Genomic DNA, 16,787 nt, shown 5'->3' on the forward strand with positions numbered 1-16,787 from the left:
ATGACTTTGTTCATGTCACATCAAGCCCACATTACCCACAGAGTAATGGTCAGGCTGAGCGGGCAGTTCAGACAGCTAAAAGCATTTTGAAACAGGATGATCCACTTCTGGCCTTAATGTCGTACAGAGCCACACCTTCCTCCTCCACAGGTGTCAGTCCAGCAGAACTGCTGATGGGCTGGAAAATAAGAACTACGCTACCCACCTTGCATGACAACCTGAAACCGGGATGGCCTACAGAGGAGAAGATCCGACAGGCAGATGCAGCTGCCAAGCAAAAGCAAGCTTACTACTACAATGGCAGAAATGGAGTAAGACTTTTACATCCACTGCAGCCGGGAGACTCAGTGCTCACCAAACTGGACGGACAGAAAGGATGGACAACGTCTGCCGTGGTTCACAGTTCTAGCTCCACTCCAAGATCCTACGTCGTGGAAACAGATCAAGGAGAGCGCTACAGAAGAAACAGACGACACCTGCAGTTCATACCACCACCACCACCTAAACCTGTCAGTGAGTCCACCAACCAGCACACTCTAGAAGACACGCAGGAAGGGGAAAAGCAGCAAACTCTTCCAATTTCCCCCGGGACGGGTACCGTCACTCGCTCAGGCACAGTGAGCAAAGCCCCAGTCAGACTAGATTGGTGATTTAGGACTTTAGTAGAGAAGATTAGTAATCTCTGAGAATGTATGCTCCCTTCATTTATGCATTTCAGCAGCTGTTTCAATTTGTTCAGCCATTTTTGCTTTAGCTGTTTCTGAAAGAAAAGGAGGGTAAGAAGTTAAAGGAAGTATGTTAATTTTAGGTAATAAGTTGAAGCCTAGAGTAAGAAAGAATGTTTAATTTCATGTAAGAGTATGAAGCCTAGAATTTTTATAAGGCAATTGAGTATTATTAAAATAACTGTTTACACAAAGATGTCATAAGTTCCATTGAGAGTTTTCTAAAACGTTACTTGAAGGGGGAGATGTAATGTTAGAAGTGACCAGTAGAGGGCACTGGTAAGTTAAGCATGAAGGGACTGAGGTGGAAAGAACACGAGGAAGTGGTTGAGGAATGTCTGGAACTGGAATGTATGTTAGAGAGCAACGGAGGAATAAAAGTCTCAAGAGTTGAACCTACAGAGTGTCCTGCAGTCTATTTTATGTCTGTAAGACAAGAACAGACATTACAGTTAGGTTTCGTTTTTGGCACATGCAGAGTTATGTTGTTTCACCTGTTAAGCTTTTCCTTTGCTCCCCCTAGTGGCGGAATTGCGCATTTCGGTTATTTCTTTAAAAAATCATAACTCGCCACAGGAAAGGACTAGAAACTTGCTTTCTTTTTTAAACATTCTTGTGATTTTTACTCTTGATGTGTGGGCCAGACCAAACCACATGGCAGGCCAGATACGGCCCGCGGGCCGTATGTTTGACACCCCTGGTCTATTTGTTTGTCAATCTAGTGAGCAGCGATGCACACTGGGAAATTTCTATGGCACTGAATTTGGGAATTGTAGCTGCTCCGTTCAGCGCTACACAATGGAGAACTGGCTATCTAGTGCACTGAGACACCGCCGTGACGTCACACGTACCTGTGGTGGGTTTATCGGCCTGTGTGGAAGTGGGAAAAGAAATAACTGCATTGTGTTGTATTTGTGTTTTCACACAGATCAGAAATATTTTACCGCTTTACATTATTTCTATTTTATTTGCTTTGGGTATATTGTAATGTACATGTTTGCCATTTGTAATCATGTTTTGCGATTGTGTGAGTGTGAGGGGAGATGTGCTAAAAACTATAGATTCTACCATCACGCCGTAACTGAATGTCATGTTGTCATACACACCTGCGTCTCTGCTGAGTGGAGTGTGCGTAGAAGTGAGACCAGGAGTGACTGTATTGTGTTGTGTTTGTGTTTTCACACAGTGAACTCCCTCATGTTGGATGGTAATCCCTGTGTGAGACTCATCAGTCACACAACGCAGAAGAGTTTGGTCATGGCTGCACACACTCTGCAGCCAGAGTGCGCCCGGCTACTTACATGTTGTGCGTGTCTCTGTGTGCGTGCGTTCGTGCGTGTGTGTGTCGTACGTTGTTGACCATCAGGTGCATGATGGTTTTGGGGATCAGGTCCCTGACTGTGCGGTGGATGATGGACAGGTACGAGTCCACCAGATTCCTGACGATCTCCACCTGTCGCTCCAGCTGAGGATCCAGACTGTGGATCTGGCTGTCAGAGTTCGAGTCCTCTGCCTCCGCCTGCAGACACACACGCCTTTAAACACACACACACACATGCGCGGCACTCTCTGGAGTGACTCTCACCTTCTCCTTGTCCTGCAGGTTGTTCCATGGGAAAAGGAGAGATTAGTGCAAACAGTCATCTGTAAATAACAACGTGCTGGAAGGAATGGCGGCGCTCGGTAAGTGTGGTGGCGCCGCATCCGCAGCTTTCAGGAGTACCACGCTGCGTTCAGGGTACACGCCGGCACGCAGGAAAGACGCCTTCCAGCTGTCCACCTCTTCCTGAGACTCGCTGGCCAACTCCAGCTGACGGTAGTCCTTGTAAACATTTCTGTGACAACACAACAGGAAAGCTCTGCACAGGTCGTAAACAACAACAACAACAACAACACAGGCTTTTCAGAGAACAGCAGCACACACCGGTGTTCAGTACTGAACAGTGCAAAGATGTGTTTGCTGGACATGAAGCTCTTCTCGATGTCCTTCAGTTTCAGATTGTCCACAGGGAGCATGTACTTCTTCTCTTTCTCCTGCATGAAGAGCAACAAGCATCAGAATGCAGACTCTACTTTATGGCTTTATTTTTATTGAACATTTGCAGAATATAACACAAAAAATGCAACATTAAGAACTATACATTATAAGAATACAACACAGTTCTAAGTACAGAATTAAACAGTTTTAACGTTATTCAAATCTTAACTATTAAGAACAAAATGATGAAACAAACTGGTGTTCAATAATAACCAAATACAGCAATCACAGCAGGAAATAATAAGTAACTTAAAATAAAAAATAAATAAAAGAAGAAAATAAAAACAGTAAAAAAGGTAAAAAAAAATTGAAATGCGAGAGTAAATTTATGTCACTAATCCAAAGGATTTACAGAAGTTAATGTTTTTTGAGCCTTTGTATTGTCTTTGCTTCTTCACGAGAAGCTGCAGAGCTGAGCTTTTCCTCACTGTTGTTCTGGTTTCCACCTGCAGTCTCTCTTCTAGAATGAACCTGAAGGCCACACAGCCGCTACATACATGTTCTGCATTTTCCACGCGTGACATTTCGGTCTTTGGTGATCGGTGCGTGATAAACGAAGTCTTTCTTGCCTTCGTCACGTCGATGTGCTCAGATGTCCATCAAGGGTTTCGGCCGACGGGTCTTTACGGGAATTCAGGTTTGAGCTGTTCAAAGGTTTTGGTGAGTATAGAAATGCGCACTTTATGTGTATTTTACATAGTTTATACACAATTATTACGTAAATCTTACGCAGTTTTGTGGGATTTTTGTGAGATACAGAAGCAAATGTGTGTCTTTCCACGGCCGTTCCATTGTTTTCTAACAGACTTTTCACGCATGAACCACCGATGTATAACTTTTAGATCACGTATACGGCGCACACATCAAAACGTATCTATAAATCAAATGATCTTTTGTTTGTAATAATATCACAAAAAGCCCAGTTATTTTTCTGCCTTATCCTGTCTTCTCAGCTTCACGTCAGATCTGAAGTGACCTATTATATAGAAAGGCAGGACAAGGAATAAAAACGATAATAATAAATAATAATAAGCTTTACAGTATTAGCACACGCTGAATAAACTAAAGGAACAATCAACCCGACTTCACTCAGGATTGCGTCATCTCTCTGCTGCAGAGCTCGCAGCCCTGCGCTGAAATTAAACATGAAAAACGCAAAAAATAAAGCGATTGTGAGGATAAAAATGATTTAAATTATGAGAATCAAATGTATATATGGCATTTATGGAACAGGTTATCTCATGACGGCAGGTGAGGAAGACGGCAGGTGAGGCATGGCTGTCACCTGCCTCTCTCCAGATCGCACATTCCTGGTTGAAACGTGTTTCAAACAGGAACTAAAAAATCCAGAACCGATCCCAAACCCCCAAAGTCAGGATCAAAACCGCCCCATTGACCTGGAAACCTGCTCGTTAACTTACGAGTCTCTGGACTGGCGGTTGACTGGAACATACCATTGCTGCAGAGGGACGGGGGGGGGGGGGGGGGGGGGGGGACCCAACACTTTGACATGATCAATCCTATTTTCAGAGCAGTAATTTATTTTCATGACAGAGTTCAGCTCCGGGCCCCTAAAGAGTTGGGGGCCCCAGGCAATTGCTAACCTTTGCCTAATGGTAAGTCCGCCCCTGATTAATAAACATCAAATCAATTATTAGGAATCAATTACTGTTCTGGTTAAAACTCCTAATGCAAAAGCATGGCTGCACAGTCTCAGCCAGAAATATATTTGTAATTTAGTAATCAAGGCTGCAGAGACTGACGGCAAAGACCCTTTGAGTTGGCATTGAGAACTTCCTCATCAACTGCTGATAAATGGTTTCTCCATGACCTATTGATGTGCACGCACGTGCATGAGTGTGTGCGTGAGTGTGTGCGTGTACATCTCAGTCAGATTAGTCATAAAAGGGGTGGGGCAATTGATGTCAACGCAAATGCGTCGGAATGTGGAACTCCTACCACACGATCGAGGAGACGGGGGCGGTTCTGCGACCACACAGGGGTGGTAGAGTGGGAGTTGTTTGTCCCCTCCCCATGCATGTGCCGTGGGGGAGTCCCCTCAGCCATGAGGCTGTCATGAAATGCTTAAGACCTTCATCTTACGTCTCTATGCTTGTGTAGATGAATCCACACTTGTCCGTCTTTCTGGAGGTTGGCTGTTTCACCAAGAACCAAAAGACATTTGTGCCAAAACAGACACAAGAGCCAAAGACCTGCCATGAACGTTTGGCTTTACATCCGTCACATCTGCATTCAGCACTGTGGTTGGCCTGGAGACCCTTACATGGTAGTTTTAAGAACACGACACGGGTGGTCTGCCTGTTTATCCTGACCAAAGGAAATAAGAGTTAGCTTGATGGGGACTTACCTCATCATCTTTGTACCAAGAGAGGGTCTCTGCGGTCAAGACAAACCAGTACTCCTTGGCTCCGCCCTTCATGATGCCAATGTTGTTGATAGTTAGCCAGCCTTTGCGGATCACCTGTGTGTGCAACAACACGGGAAGAGCATGTGCTTGGTTATGATGTCATCTGTCTGTACTTGTGACATCACGTCTTCATCAAATCACCAAAGAAGCCCAAACACATCCAGATTTCATCGATCCTCTCAGAAGCACAAACACACACTGAGCTTAACCTAGAAAAGCTCTGATTGAAAATGTCATCTAATTCTGCTGAACGTCAGCTAAAGTGAAAGCATAACTCACAGTTTAAACCAGGGGTCCTCAAAGTGTTTGTAGAGGAGGGCCAAAGTAAGAAGTCGACATCAGACTGGGGGCCAATTTTGGTGAAAAACAATGGATGAACAGAAAAAGTTGTTTTTAGTAACTTTAATGACCAAGTGTCATTTGTAGAGTTAACCAGATGTTTTCCAGAGGTTGCTGTCCAGATCTTCTACTTGTCTAGTATTTGTATCATTTGACAGACTTTCTTTTGCTCTGGACAAACAATGTCAGCTACTTTCTGCATTTATTCTTTTACAAACCCCCCGTCACTGAAGGGTTTGCTACACCGGGCTAATTCCAAAGACACAACGTAGCTACCAGCTTCTGTCACAGCTTCACTGGATTCAGACATTTCTGTAAACATCTGCTGTGCAGCATCGCCTCGCTGTAGTTGTTGGAGCTTATTGTTGCGCTCCTCTCCGGTAAATTTGTCATAGTTTTCATGATTTGTAACATAGTAACGATTTCTATTGATTTCTTTGAGCAGTGCATTTACCTGCTTGTAAATCAGGCACATGACTTTATCCATGAGGTACGACAAAGTAAACATTTGTCCACTTAGCTTGAAAGCGTCTTTTCTCCTCGCCAACACAACGTTTTTCCTCAAAGGAACCTGCTCTGGCTCTCTGTTATTGAGGGCCACAAAAAGTCTTCCCGCCATTGGCCCCCCCGGGCCACACATTGAGACCCCCTGCTGTAAACCATTAAACTGACCACATAACTTTAAACTGCCCTGTCTGTAACTCAATGACTACATAAGAGAACTGGACTGAGTGACACCTCCCCCATGGCGTTCCAAACAGGAAGTGGCTACAGGAAGCCAAATCCCACAGACTTCTGCAGAGAAATGAACAGCTGTTAGTCATTCTATTGTTCAGAAGAACCGTTCTGGATCTGATACCCGTTTTTTGATCCTGTTCTCAATAGTTCTCATTTTTCTCATGATTTTTTTTATAGTTCAAGTTATTTAAGTTATAAACGGACCACTCAGACGCTTCGATAAAAGTATGTGGGCTCACTTCAAACGTACGTAAACATTTGATTGACAGATTCTCCTGAGCCTGCTCGCAAGTGGTTGGGATGTGGCCTAGATTGGCGAAAGTGGTTGCCATGGAAATGCTGACTCAGACCCGTCACTGCTTCCTGACGATGTCTGGCTCCAACAAGGCAACATCCATGTCGCGAACTTATTGGTCGACCAAGCTGCATCGACTAATAAGTAATAGAGAACACGCTTACGTCCCATGACTTCACATGACGCCGAAATAAATGGATTTCTAAGAGAGCTAAGATGTTTGTAAACCAAAGCATTCAGTAAATGTGAACCTAAATCCACTCAAACACAAACCGTCATTGGCAACCAAACAGAAACCCGACCCTAACGCTAAACGTAAGCAGAAACGAATCAATCTTTCATACAAGAACACTCACTCACCATGATTTCGTCCTGGTTGCCACAGCAACGGAGGCAGAAAGAAGGATGGAGAGGAGAGGTGGTGAGTTGAAAAGAGAGCAACAAATGAATGACTTTTCCATTCATCCATCTTTAGCCCCGCCCCTCCCAGGTCCACCAAACACTCACCTGGTTTCCTGCAGCCTTCTTCTTACTCAGCTGACTGCTCTTTTGCTGTGCGCTGGCACGCACACGCACACACACACACACACACACACACACACACACACACACACACACAGAGGAGATGTTAGTGTTTGAACAGCTTCCGTGGCTGGGATGCAGGTGAGTCTTCCTGGAAACAGGTGACATCTGTGGACCTGCTTTTTTATCAGGTTAATTTGGACTTTGTTTGAAGAGTCTTACTTTGCAAAGCCAATAAAGTCCTCGTGGTTGGTGTTCACATAGGCCAGCTCGATGTCAATCAAAAGCAACACCTGAGCAGAAAGATGGACAAATAGAACGACAGAGAGACAGTTTCCACATCAACAAAACTCTTCCATAAAGGAACACAAACGACCAAAATCTGTGTGCTCTGGGTTCCTCTTTTCCAAACACAAGTGCGTGTGGAGAAAAGTGTGCCAAAGGTACAGGAGTTGTGGTGCTGCTCTCCTCACAACAGACTTTAGTCATGTCAGGGTAGGTATCTAAACAAAAAGGCTACTTCTTCATGAATGTCATCCGTATTGGCACTCCTATGTGACAAACCTGGTCTTTAGTGCGGCTCTCTCTGTCTCTGATGTGCTGAGTGACGATTCGCTCCATCTCCTCTCTGAGCATCGGATACTGAGCCAGCTGCAGGCAGAGAGCGGGAGGTGAGAAAGAGGAGGCCGAAGCCCAAAGCTGATGGTCAGGAGTAGGGGTGTCTTTTAACAAGGATCTGATCCTCTGAGCTAAAGTGCATCCAGATCATCTTCATCCAGACAGAAATTCCTGCTACTGAACAGTTTTCCAGATTCTTGGATTTCTTCCAGATCATCAAGTTAAATGAAATCTGTGTCCAAACCAACCAGTAAACTAGAATGAATGTCAAATCCATTCACATGTTAGTTTCCTAAAGTTCACCACTGTTGTTTTTCCACATCCAGAGAATCCAAAGGGAACATTCTTAGAACATTCTAGACACTGGATGGTCACATGACTTTATTCACAGTCTGTCCACACATTGGACTGGAATGATGGACTGATCCGGGTTGATGACATTACATGCGTGTGGTGTTTGCTGATGCACATGGTCGTTTTTAGTCAAATGAACCTCCAGTGTCTCAATCCAATATCCATATAATCGATTTATTTCATATTGAGATGATTTTAAAATGGTCTAACAACTTGCCTCAGACAGATGGATCTGGTTGCATTCTTCATAGTAAAATAAACTACCATGTCTCAATCCAAATGTTATTTTCCAATATTTATTATCAATTTATCGCATTTTGAAGCAATTTTCTAATGGTTTAAGTTGATTCAAATTTGCCTCAGACAGATGGATCTGGTTGGATGGTAGGAATAGAAATCCATGAATGGTTACAACCCTAGTCTGAACGTGATCAGGAAGGTGAGTGAAACATTGGAATAAGGCTGAGAGCTGGTCACGGTGTAGCTACGGTAATCTGCAGGATCCGGTTTGCAGTACCTTCTGTGTGCACTGCCTCACGGTGTTGACAAGCTCGCCGATGACCATGTCCACACACTTCTGACACGGCTCTTTGATCTGACCAATCTGCCGTTTCACAATCGTCTCAAACGCCATGTCAGGTGTGAACAGGCCGGTCCTGCGCAGAAACCCAGGTGAGAACACTCAGGCACCAGCAAACAAGACGGTAACAGCAGCACACTACACACACACACACACTTCAGAAACCTGAGCCCTGAAACAAACACATTCACCTGACAACACAAAACAGAAACCACACTTGCAGTTGTGGTAGGACATTTTCTAGTTTAGACAACAGGGTTTATCCTCCAACATTGTACTCTAATCTAGTACACACATCGGCACACAAACTCACCTGTAGCCAGTACAACACCCCAGAATTACCTGATTCCGTGGATGTTTTTGATGGCGTAGCTGATCTCTTTGCGGAGAGTCTTCTCGTCGCTTTCCAGCTGGAAGGGGAGCACATTCATGGCATCTTCACTTGCTGCAGGCTTTGCAGTGATAGATCTCCATGGTGACAGCAGGCGACTTGTTTACCTTGACCATTTCGAAGGGGAAGCGTTCATGAAAGATGCGGTTGATCTTTGCTCCTCCCGACAGTTCATACGTGTCCACCTGGTCTCCAGAGCCTTCGATCCGCTTCTCAAAGTCCACCGCAAACTGTTGCACCATCCTGACACACGTGTAAGATACTGGGTGAAGTGTGTAGTACTGTGTAGTACTTTGTAATACTGCGTTTTGGTACTGACTGCAGAAGAGCCTTGGTCTTGCGGCTCGGGTCGTCCGGTCTAAAGTTCTTGTACTCCTCCACCTCTTTCTCAATAGACAGCAGCTGGCTCTGAAGTTTGCTTCGAAGGCCCGGCAGCGTGTCCCGGATGTGGTTGGTCAGTTGCTAAAGACGGCACAGAGAGACTTTGTTGCTTTGCTGATGAGGTTTGACCGTCATGATCAACCAGGACACGGCTTCAGTGTCAGCTCTGCTTCGCTGGCAGCAGGAGGATTAAAGACTGCCTTACCTGGTTTAGGATTTTCTGTAGGTAGGCAGTCCCCATGCGGTCAGCCAGGTGGCGGTATGCGGGATGGGACAGGAAAAACTTTCTCTCGGCCTGCAGAGCTGCTGTGATGTCTTTCTTCCCATCGATGTCCTTCTGGCTGCGGTTCACCACACCGATGTAACCTGCAACCAGACTCGTCTGTTCGTGTCTCCACCTGGAAACGCCTCAGCAGAACTGCACACCTGTTTTGAGGTCATCTGTTGAAGAGTCAGGGCGAATGTCTCACCTCTACGGAGCGGCAACAGTTTGTTCTCCAGGATGTCTCTGGCATCGGTTCCCTCATCCATCAGATCCAGTTTGGTGATCACTCCGATGGTCCTCAAACCTGCAACACATTTGCATCGTTCAGCCTGGGGGTGTGCAGGTTGCTGTGGCAGATGTGGGACGAGACTCCCACCTTGTGGGTCAACCTCCTTGGCAATCTTCAGTGCATCGGAGTTGGCGAGGTCAGAGTTGGCGGGTGAAACGGCCAACAGGAGGCAGTTATCTTTGGTAACAAACTGCAGGAGCATGTCTTTGATCTGTTGCTCAATGTCGGGGGGCTGATCGCCCACCGGGACCTTCGTCATCCCCGGAAGGTCCACCAGGGTAAGGTTCAGCACTGCGGGTGCAAAAACCAGGCTCATAACAAAGGGGCCATCCATGAACATGTCATCCTCTGCTTGAACTCAGACTGAATCTGGACAATCCGTCCTCCAGGCAGGAGACAGATTGTCCCTCCTGTTTCATACCAGGTCCAGGACTGGGAGTGGGACCGGGGGCTTACCGTTGGGGGAGTACACCCTCAGGTTGATGGGAACTGGACTGATTCCTTTGTTGTGTCCGGTTATTCGGTCCGTCTCGGCTTCGATCTCCTGGCGGACCTCATCAAAGTCTGTGAACTTCTTTCCTTTACAGTGCAGGAACTCTGCATACTCTGCTCAAAGACACAGATGCATCCTATCACTACACGGCTTCTGGCACACTCAAGCAATGCCACAAAAACCAGCAGGGATGTTGGGTAACAGACATTTACCCCCCGTTAGAAGGGTTTCTCTGAAGAACTCTGCCTCAGGCATTCATTCGCACAAGAACAAATGTAACATTAACAATAGAAGTTTAATTTTCTGAATCACTGGTCATCTTCAAACTGGACATTACTGTTCATTATTCAGATGAAATGAGTTCACAGATCTCATATTTTCAGCAGCTCTTTGCTCCCGCCTGTAACTAAAACCTTCCCTTAGTTGCTCTGGACGTCTGCACTGGACATGTTTCACTTCCTCATGGCTGCAGATCACAGACCTGGGAGAATTTAATTGGCTTCTCGTCGAATAATGAGACCAAAACATCTGTTCTAGACAAACGCTGCTTTGAGGAGCTTTATCCTTTCTCTGCATAAGTGGGACTCCCTGTAGGTCAAATGTTCATCTTTCACTCTCATCCTCTTCCTGCAGATTGTGTCCATAAAGCCTTCAGGAATTCTGGAGGGAAACATCAGGGACTGATAAAAGAAAATATGTCTCCACCGTTCTGTTTACCCAACTCCTTGTTCTCTCAGTGATTCCTGCTCCGGCTGCAGAATCCAGCTTCAGCAGATGATCAAAAAGATGCAGCCGATTAGTTAAAAGGACAGCGGAGCGGATCTGCACAGAAGAACTCTGCCCGGCTTCTGCAGAGCTCCAACAGACACTGCTTCACTCCCAAAGGGAAAATGTCCTCAATCTTTGACTAAAACCCTGACATCCTCTTCCCCTGGTGCTGAAAACACAGAGAGGGTTACACAGGCCACTGATGCTCCAGGGATGCCCCCCAGGTTTCCTCAGGTGTGGCTGGAGGCAGCACCTGCAGAAGAAGTGGCGGCCGTGGTGCAGCGGTAGGGCGGTCGACTCATGATCGTAAGATTGCAGGTTCGATTCCCGCCTTGCACGCCCATGTGCCGAAGTGTCCTTGGGCAAGACACTGAACCCCACCTTGCCTCTGGTGGGAGGTTGGCGCCAGTGTTTGGCAGCGGAGCCGCCATCAGTGTGTGAATGTGTGTGTGAATGTGTGTGTGCATGGGTGAATGGGACTGTGACTGTAAAGCGCTTTGGGCCTTCGTAAGAAGGTAGAAAGCGCTATATAAGTATACGCCATTTACCATTTACCAAGCTCCGCCCACAGGTGAGCAGAGCGCTCCAGCAGAGCTGCCGCTTGGGTGCAGCGGCGGCATCCATCTGCTCCACCCAAGAAAAGCCTCACACAGCAGGTGGAGCTGAAGGGGAAACCGGCCAAATGATTTTCAAAATTAAACTGCTTCCTAAGGCAACCCCCCCCCCCCAAAAAAGAAAAGGTAAAGTCCCATTATCTGTCTCACAGTCAGATTTCCCCCCAACTGTCATGATCACATCTGTCTGCAGGAAGGGGGTGGTCGGTGGTGAACAGCGTCTGTTCAGTCTCACCTGTTGGACAGGTGACAAGCTGGAGCACCAGGGGGCGCCGAGTCACAATTCCAGAGCCACGAGGGAGGAAGTCTCTGTTGGGGAGGGAGAAGCGAATGATTACAGACACATCAGACTCACAGCAGCGACTGCAGAGCCCCCGAGGTGGAACACTGGAAAAAAGTCAGGTCTGTCTGCTCCTGAGTTATTACCATTTCAAATACTACGAATAAAGAAATACTCAGAAATACCATTTTAATTATTCTTATCCATGTCCTCCATCTTCAGAAAAATGCACAAGAACATGTCAGAAACACCACAAACACACATGGCATTGGAGTGGGTCTTTCAGGCACAATTATCTACAAAACACAAAGAATAATAATCACATTTGGAGTTTTCTAGATGATTGTCTGGTCACCTTTCTCTCTCTCTTTCTCGTTGTTCAGGAAGCAGTTGTGGGACTGAACCCGACTGAAGTGTCAGGAGTTTCAGTCAGACTCTGGTCACCGTCAGCAGACATCTGGTGGACGGTGTTTCGGTTCTGTCTGGGACACATCATGACTGGACATGGACTTCCTGCTCCACGGAGCTTTCAGCCTGTTTTCTCATTGAAACACTCAGTCATGATGTACCTCAGGGATCATTTGAAGGACCACTATTGATAACTGTATCTGGTAATTTACTAACAGAACTGTTCTGATAATAAACAAATCATATAATGTATATTGCATTGTATTTCATTATATTATATTATATAATACTAATAAGTCATTATAAATATTATACATAATTATATTATAGTATAGTTTAAAATATTATATAATTTTAAACTATACTATATAATATACATAGTATAATTATGTATGTTATAGTATATTTTAAAATCATATAATATAATGTAGTATAATATATTATATAACATACTATATTATATTATACTATATTACATTATATTACAATACATTATATTATTTTATACTATACTATATCACATTGCATTGCATTACATTACAATACAATACAATATAATATTATTATTATATATTATTATATTATTGTTATATTATATGATATTACACTATATTATATTACATTACATTACTTTATTATGATATTCTAGATTATACTATACTATATTACATTACATGACATAAATCCCTGTCAGTGACGTGAATACTTTAGAGGAGCAGCAGCTCGAGGAAGAACATCGTCATGACATGATGACAGTGGATGTGTGTGTTTGCCCTACAGTCAGCTTTCACGCACACACACAAACACACACACCAGTTATTTTGGTGCAGCTCTTTGACCAGAACTCCACATGATCAAGCGTGACCAATCAGAGCTGAGACCCAGACAGAGAAGCTCTCTTCAGGCTGAGATTCAGTGTGTTCAGCCAATCATGCGTGGGCTTCCAGCAGGACTCAAACTACAGCCTCAAAGACAGGAGGGTGTAATCTGCACCTCCTCGTCTTTGTTCTGTAGCAGTGAACACTGCTGCTCTATTATTCTCTGGGATTTGTTTTTCATTCGTTGTATTTTCTCCAATGTGTGATCATTGTCCTTCAAATTAAGAGTCTTTTCTGCATGACTCAGGTCAGAGTAACGGGTTAGAATGTGAAGATTTTGGAACGATGACCTTCAGACAGATGAAACTCAGCTTCATGTTCACCGACACTGAAATGAACAAAGCTTCTGTTTAAAACACGGAGGAGGCTCGGTAGTGGTCTGGGCATCTGGGACAGGGTGTTTTGAATCTGAGCAGGTTTAATAAAGTCTCATTTTTTCCACGACCGTTCCACCTATGACTTTTCTCGCATGTTTCACCCATGTATAACTTTTATTTTGTGTATACAGCGCACATTTCACATTAAACTACATAATCGACGCACAAATTTTGGGCCAGATTAGGCTTTTACGTTGGTTTACGTGTTCCTTGCGTGGTTTATTCGTACTTCTTCTGTGGTTTAACGTGGTTCATTGATACTGATACATCTGTAGACATACATCTTTCAACCTTTAGACCAGAACTTTTCTCACTTTTTCCACGTATGATCAATCTTGTTTTTATTTATTTATTTTATTTCATTTTCTTACCCACTGTTTTTTAAATTATTAATCTTTTTATCTATTAATCTTTTTAGTCTATTGCTATTTTTTACTATTTTTATCGTTTTTAATATGTGTATGTGTTTTATGAGTGTGAGCAGATGGCCATTTTTAAATTTCCTCAGGGATTATTAAAGACTTTTTCTATTTCTATTCTATTTCTATTCTATTTTCATCCGTGCAATATGCACAAAAAGTACACAGTGGCCGTGACCCGACCCGTAGAAAGGTAAGTCTAAAGCTGTGTCCAGGCTCAGCCATGCGCGTTCAAGCGACTACTTCCAGTGAAAGGTCTAAAGGTGTGTAAATGTGCGCTTCAAGCTTCTGCATTCAAAACTCGTGAATCTTTTACGACCATTCTTTAGCTCTACGTGTTCCAAACGCGCAGCATTGAACGCGATTTAAAGTTAACCAGCTTAAGCTCCGACCAATCAGGTTCTTGGATTTGGCGTCCCCCTAAAATTCAAGGAAGAGCCAACCGTTTGAAACCTGATCATAGAGGCCAAATGAATGACTTCAATCATTTTAAAAGATTTTTCTGCGCGGCCAGATTCTATGACTTTAAGTCTTTTCTAAAAATCGGAATAGAGCTGTGAAAGAACAAGATTCACCAGATTTGCACCACTTTGACTTTTGGCACCAAGTCTTCTCCAGCTGTAGGTGGTGGACATGTGCTAATAAACTGTAGAAGGAGAAGTCCCTTCCTGTGTGTGGAATGTTCAAGAACAGACGTTTAGCGTGTTCTTGAATGCGTGTCAAACGCCCGGTGTGCCTGTAGCTCGAGTCACAGGTGGGAGGTCTTCCAGCAGAACATCCAGAACGAGAGACAGAACATTTGATGGTTCTGAAGTGTTCTCCTACCAACACTAATCTAAAGCCTGAAGGTCTGAGGAAGGAGTCGAACCCTTCAGACCTCAGGCGGTCAGGTCAGGGGGGTTTGATGAGGAGGAGCAGAGCACCTGCTGACAGGGGTAGAAGGATCCTAATGTAAAGGTAGAGGAGGCAACATTTTGGACCTTTTCTGTCTAAATGGTTCCATTGAACGAGAACTCAATCAGTCGCTGGTGAAGGTTCTTGTTCATCTTCAGGTTGAGTCACAGCAACTGGATTTCAAATCTTCTTCTCGCCAAAACCCGCCAAAAAAAAGGAAGATTTGAAGTCCAGCTGCTGTGACTCAGTTCCACCAGGGTCTTCCTTTCGTCTGATGCTTGGTTAGTTTCAGAGACGGCTGTTGGTGTTGACAGAAGGACCGACGTGTCTGCTGTCTGAATCTTTATCCCTTGTGCTACCTGCCTTCCATTGAGGTGTTCTCCCTACCATGACAAAGGTGGATAAAGGTGGAAAGATTTCATGTAATCCATGGACACCAGTGAAGATCACAAATCATTGAAGAAAAAAGGTTCAGAGCACTGTCTAGTGGGTCTAGATGACCCAACTCCTAATGTTGGGAGTTGGGTCATCTGGACCGGTATCGGCTTGTTCAGGGCACCGTCTTGTGGGTGGGGTCATTTGGACCCCACAAGACAGCACAAGGGTTAAGCAGGTCTTGTGATCGGATCTCTGAAGGTCCTCCTGCCTGCTTAACCGCTCTGCTCCGGCAGCAGCGGGTATCAACCCCCCCACAGCTGCAAACAGGATTTACCATCATGAATGAGCAGCACCCAGTCCTGAATCTGGGGGCTCCTCTGGGCTCATGAGGGGCTGATGGGAAGACCTCAGAGGAGCTTAAGAGGACGGATGAAGAGCTCAGCCCTGAGTTCGGTCTGCAGGCTCATGCCGAGGTTCTGAAGGCATCCCTGTCATTGCGCCTCCTTCAGCGCCACGCCACTGCTTTACTGAGGGCCCCCACAGCAGAGAGCTGCATCCATGCCCCCCCCCCCCCCAATATAAGCGATTATTTCCATTTGATTCCTGCCCAAAACTCTGGTTCCACAGACACACCTGACGCCAGGTGCGCTCCAGCATCACGACAGACCGGTAGGTTTGAGAACACTTGATGTCACGCACCACCAGCGCACAGGCGGCTGGTTCGGCAGACGGACACGCGCACACGGAGGGAGATTCACCTGCCCACGAAGTTCTCCAGAACCGAGCTCTTTCCCGCGCTCTGCCCGCCCACCACCGCGATCTGCGGCAGGTCCAGGCTCGCGTTCTGGCCGATGGCGGAGAAGGCGTCCTGCAGCCGGTTCACGAGCGGGATCAGCTCCTCCATGCCCCGGTTCCCCATGGCGGCGGCGGCGGCGCGTCTGTCCCGGCCGGTCACTGCCTGATCAGGGATCGATACCCGGTCAGCTGATCGATGGAGATGCTGATGACAGGTCACCTTCAGCTCTCCTCCTCTCGGCTGCAGGGAGGGACCGCGCGCGCGCACAGTGCTGATGGAGACCTTCACAATAAAAGCCTCCGTCTTCTCATGTTTTATTTTGAGGTCTTCCTTCCTCCAGGTGGGAAGACTGGACGGATGTTTTCACAAACTGTGAGGGGGCAGCAATAGGGCTGTAGAATTCAGGAAAATCCACATAATAATTTAGGAAAATCCACATAATAATTTAGTACATATTTAAATTCTTCCATTTTTCTCAGCTTTTCTGTGTAACCAAACACTGAGTCCTTTCTGCTATAA

The 16,787-nt window shown here is 45.4% G+C and overlaps 1 protein-coding gene across 1 annotated transcript in view; it reads right to left on the reverse strand.

The window, feature by feature from the left end:
- dnm1b (dynamin 1b) overlaps window positions 1-16,553 on the reverse strand; it is a 34,022-nt gene extending 17,469 nt beyond the window's left edge. Inside the window, exons 1-18 of the mRNA XM_011479737.4 lie at window positions 16,231-16,553; window positions 12,074-12,147; window positions 10,420-10,569; window positions 10,051-10,254; window positions 9,880-9,978; window positions 9,615-9,775; window positions 9,348-9,490; window positions 9,136-9,271; window positions 8,980-9,047; window positions 8,575-8,713; window positions 7,650-7,736; window positions 7,308-7,378; window positions 7,071-7,122; window positions 5,132-5,245; window positions 2,650-2,759; window positions 2,449-2,560; window positions 2,311-2,322; window positions 2,077-2,244 (exon numbers count right to left, since the gene is read on the reverse strand). Coding sequence (XP_011478039.1) covers window positions 2,077-2,244; window positions 2,311-2,322; window positions 2,449-2,560; window positions 2,650-2,759; window positions 5,132-5,245; window positions 7,071-7,122; window positions 7,308-7,378; window positions 7,650-7,736; window positions 8,575-8,713; window positions 8,980-9,047; window positions 9,136-9,271; window positions 9,348-9,490; window positions 9,615-9,775; window positions 9,880-9,978; window positions 10,051-10,254; window positions 10,420-10,569; window positions 12,074-12,147; window positions 16,231-16,391 — 2,061 coding nt within the window. The 5' untranslated portion in view covers window positions 16,392-16,553. The remainder of the gene's footprint in view (window positions 1-2,076; window positions 2,245-2,310; window positions 2,323-2,448; window positions 2,561-2,649; window positions 2,760-5,131; window positions 5,246-7,070; window positions 7,123-7,307; window positions 7,379-7,649; window positions 7,737-8,574; window positions 8,714-8,979; window positions 9,048-9,135; window positions 9,272-9,347; window positions 9,491-9,614; window positions 9,776-9,879; window positions 9,979-10,050; window positions 10,255-10,419; window positions 10,570-12,073; window positions 12,148-16,230) is intronic.
- Window positions 16,554-16,787: the final 234 nt, after the last annotated feature.

Source organism: Oryzias latipes, chromosome 9 (genome assembly GCF_053564925.1).
Source record: "Oryzias latipes strain Hd-rR chromosome 9, Olatipes_Hd-rR_3.1".
NCBI lineage: Eukaryota > Metazoa > Chordata > Actinopteri > Beloniformes > Adrianichthyidae > Oryzias > Oryzias latipes.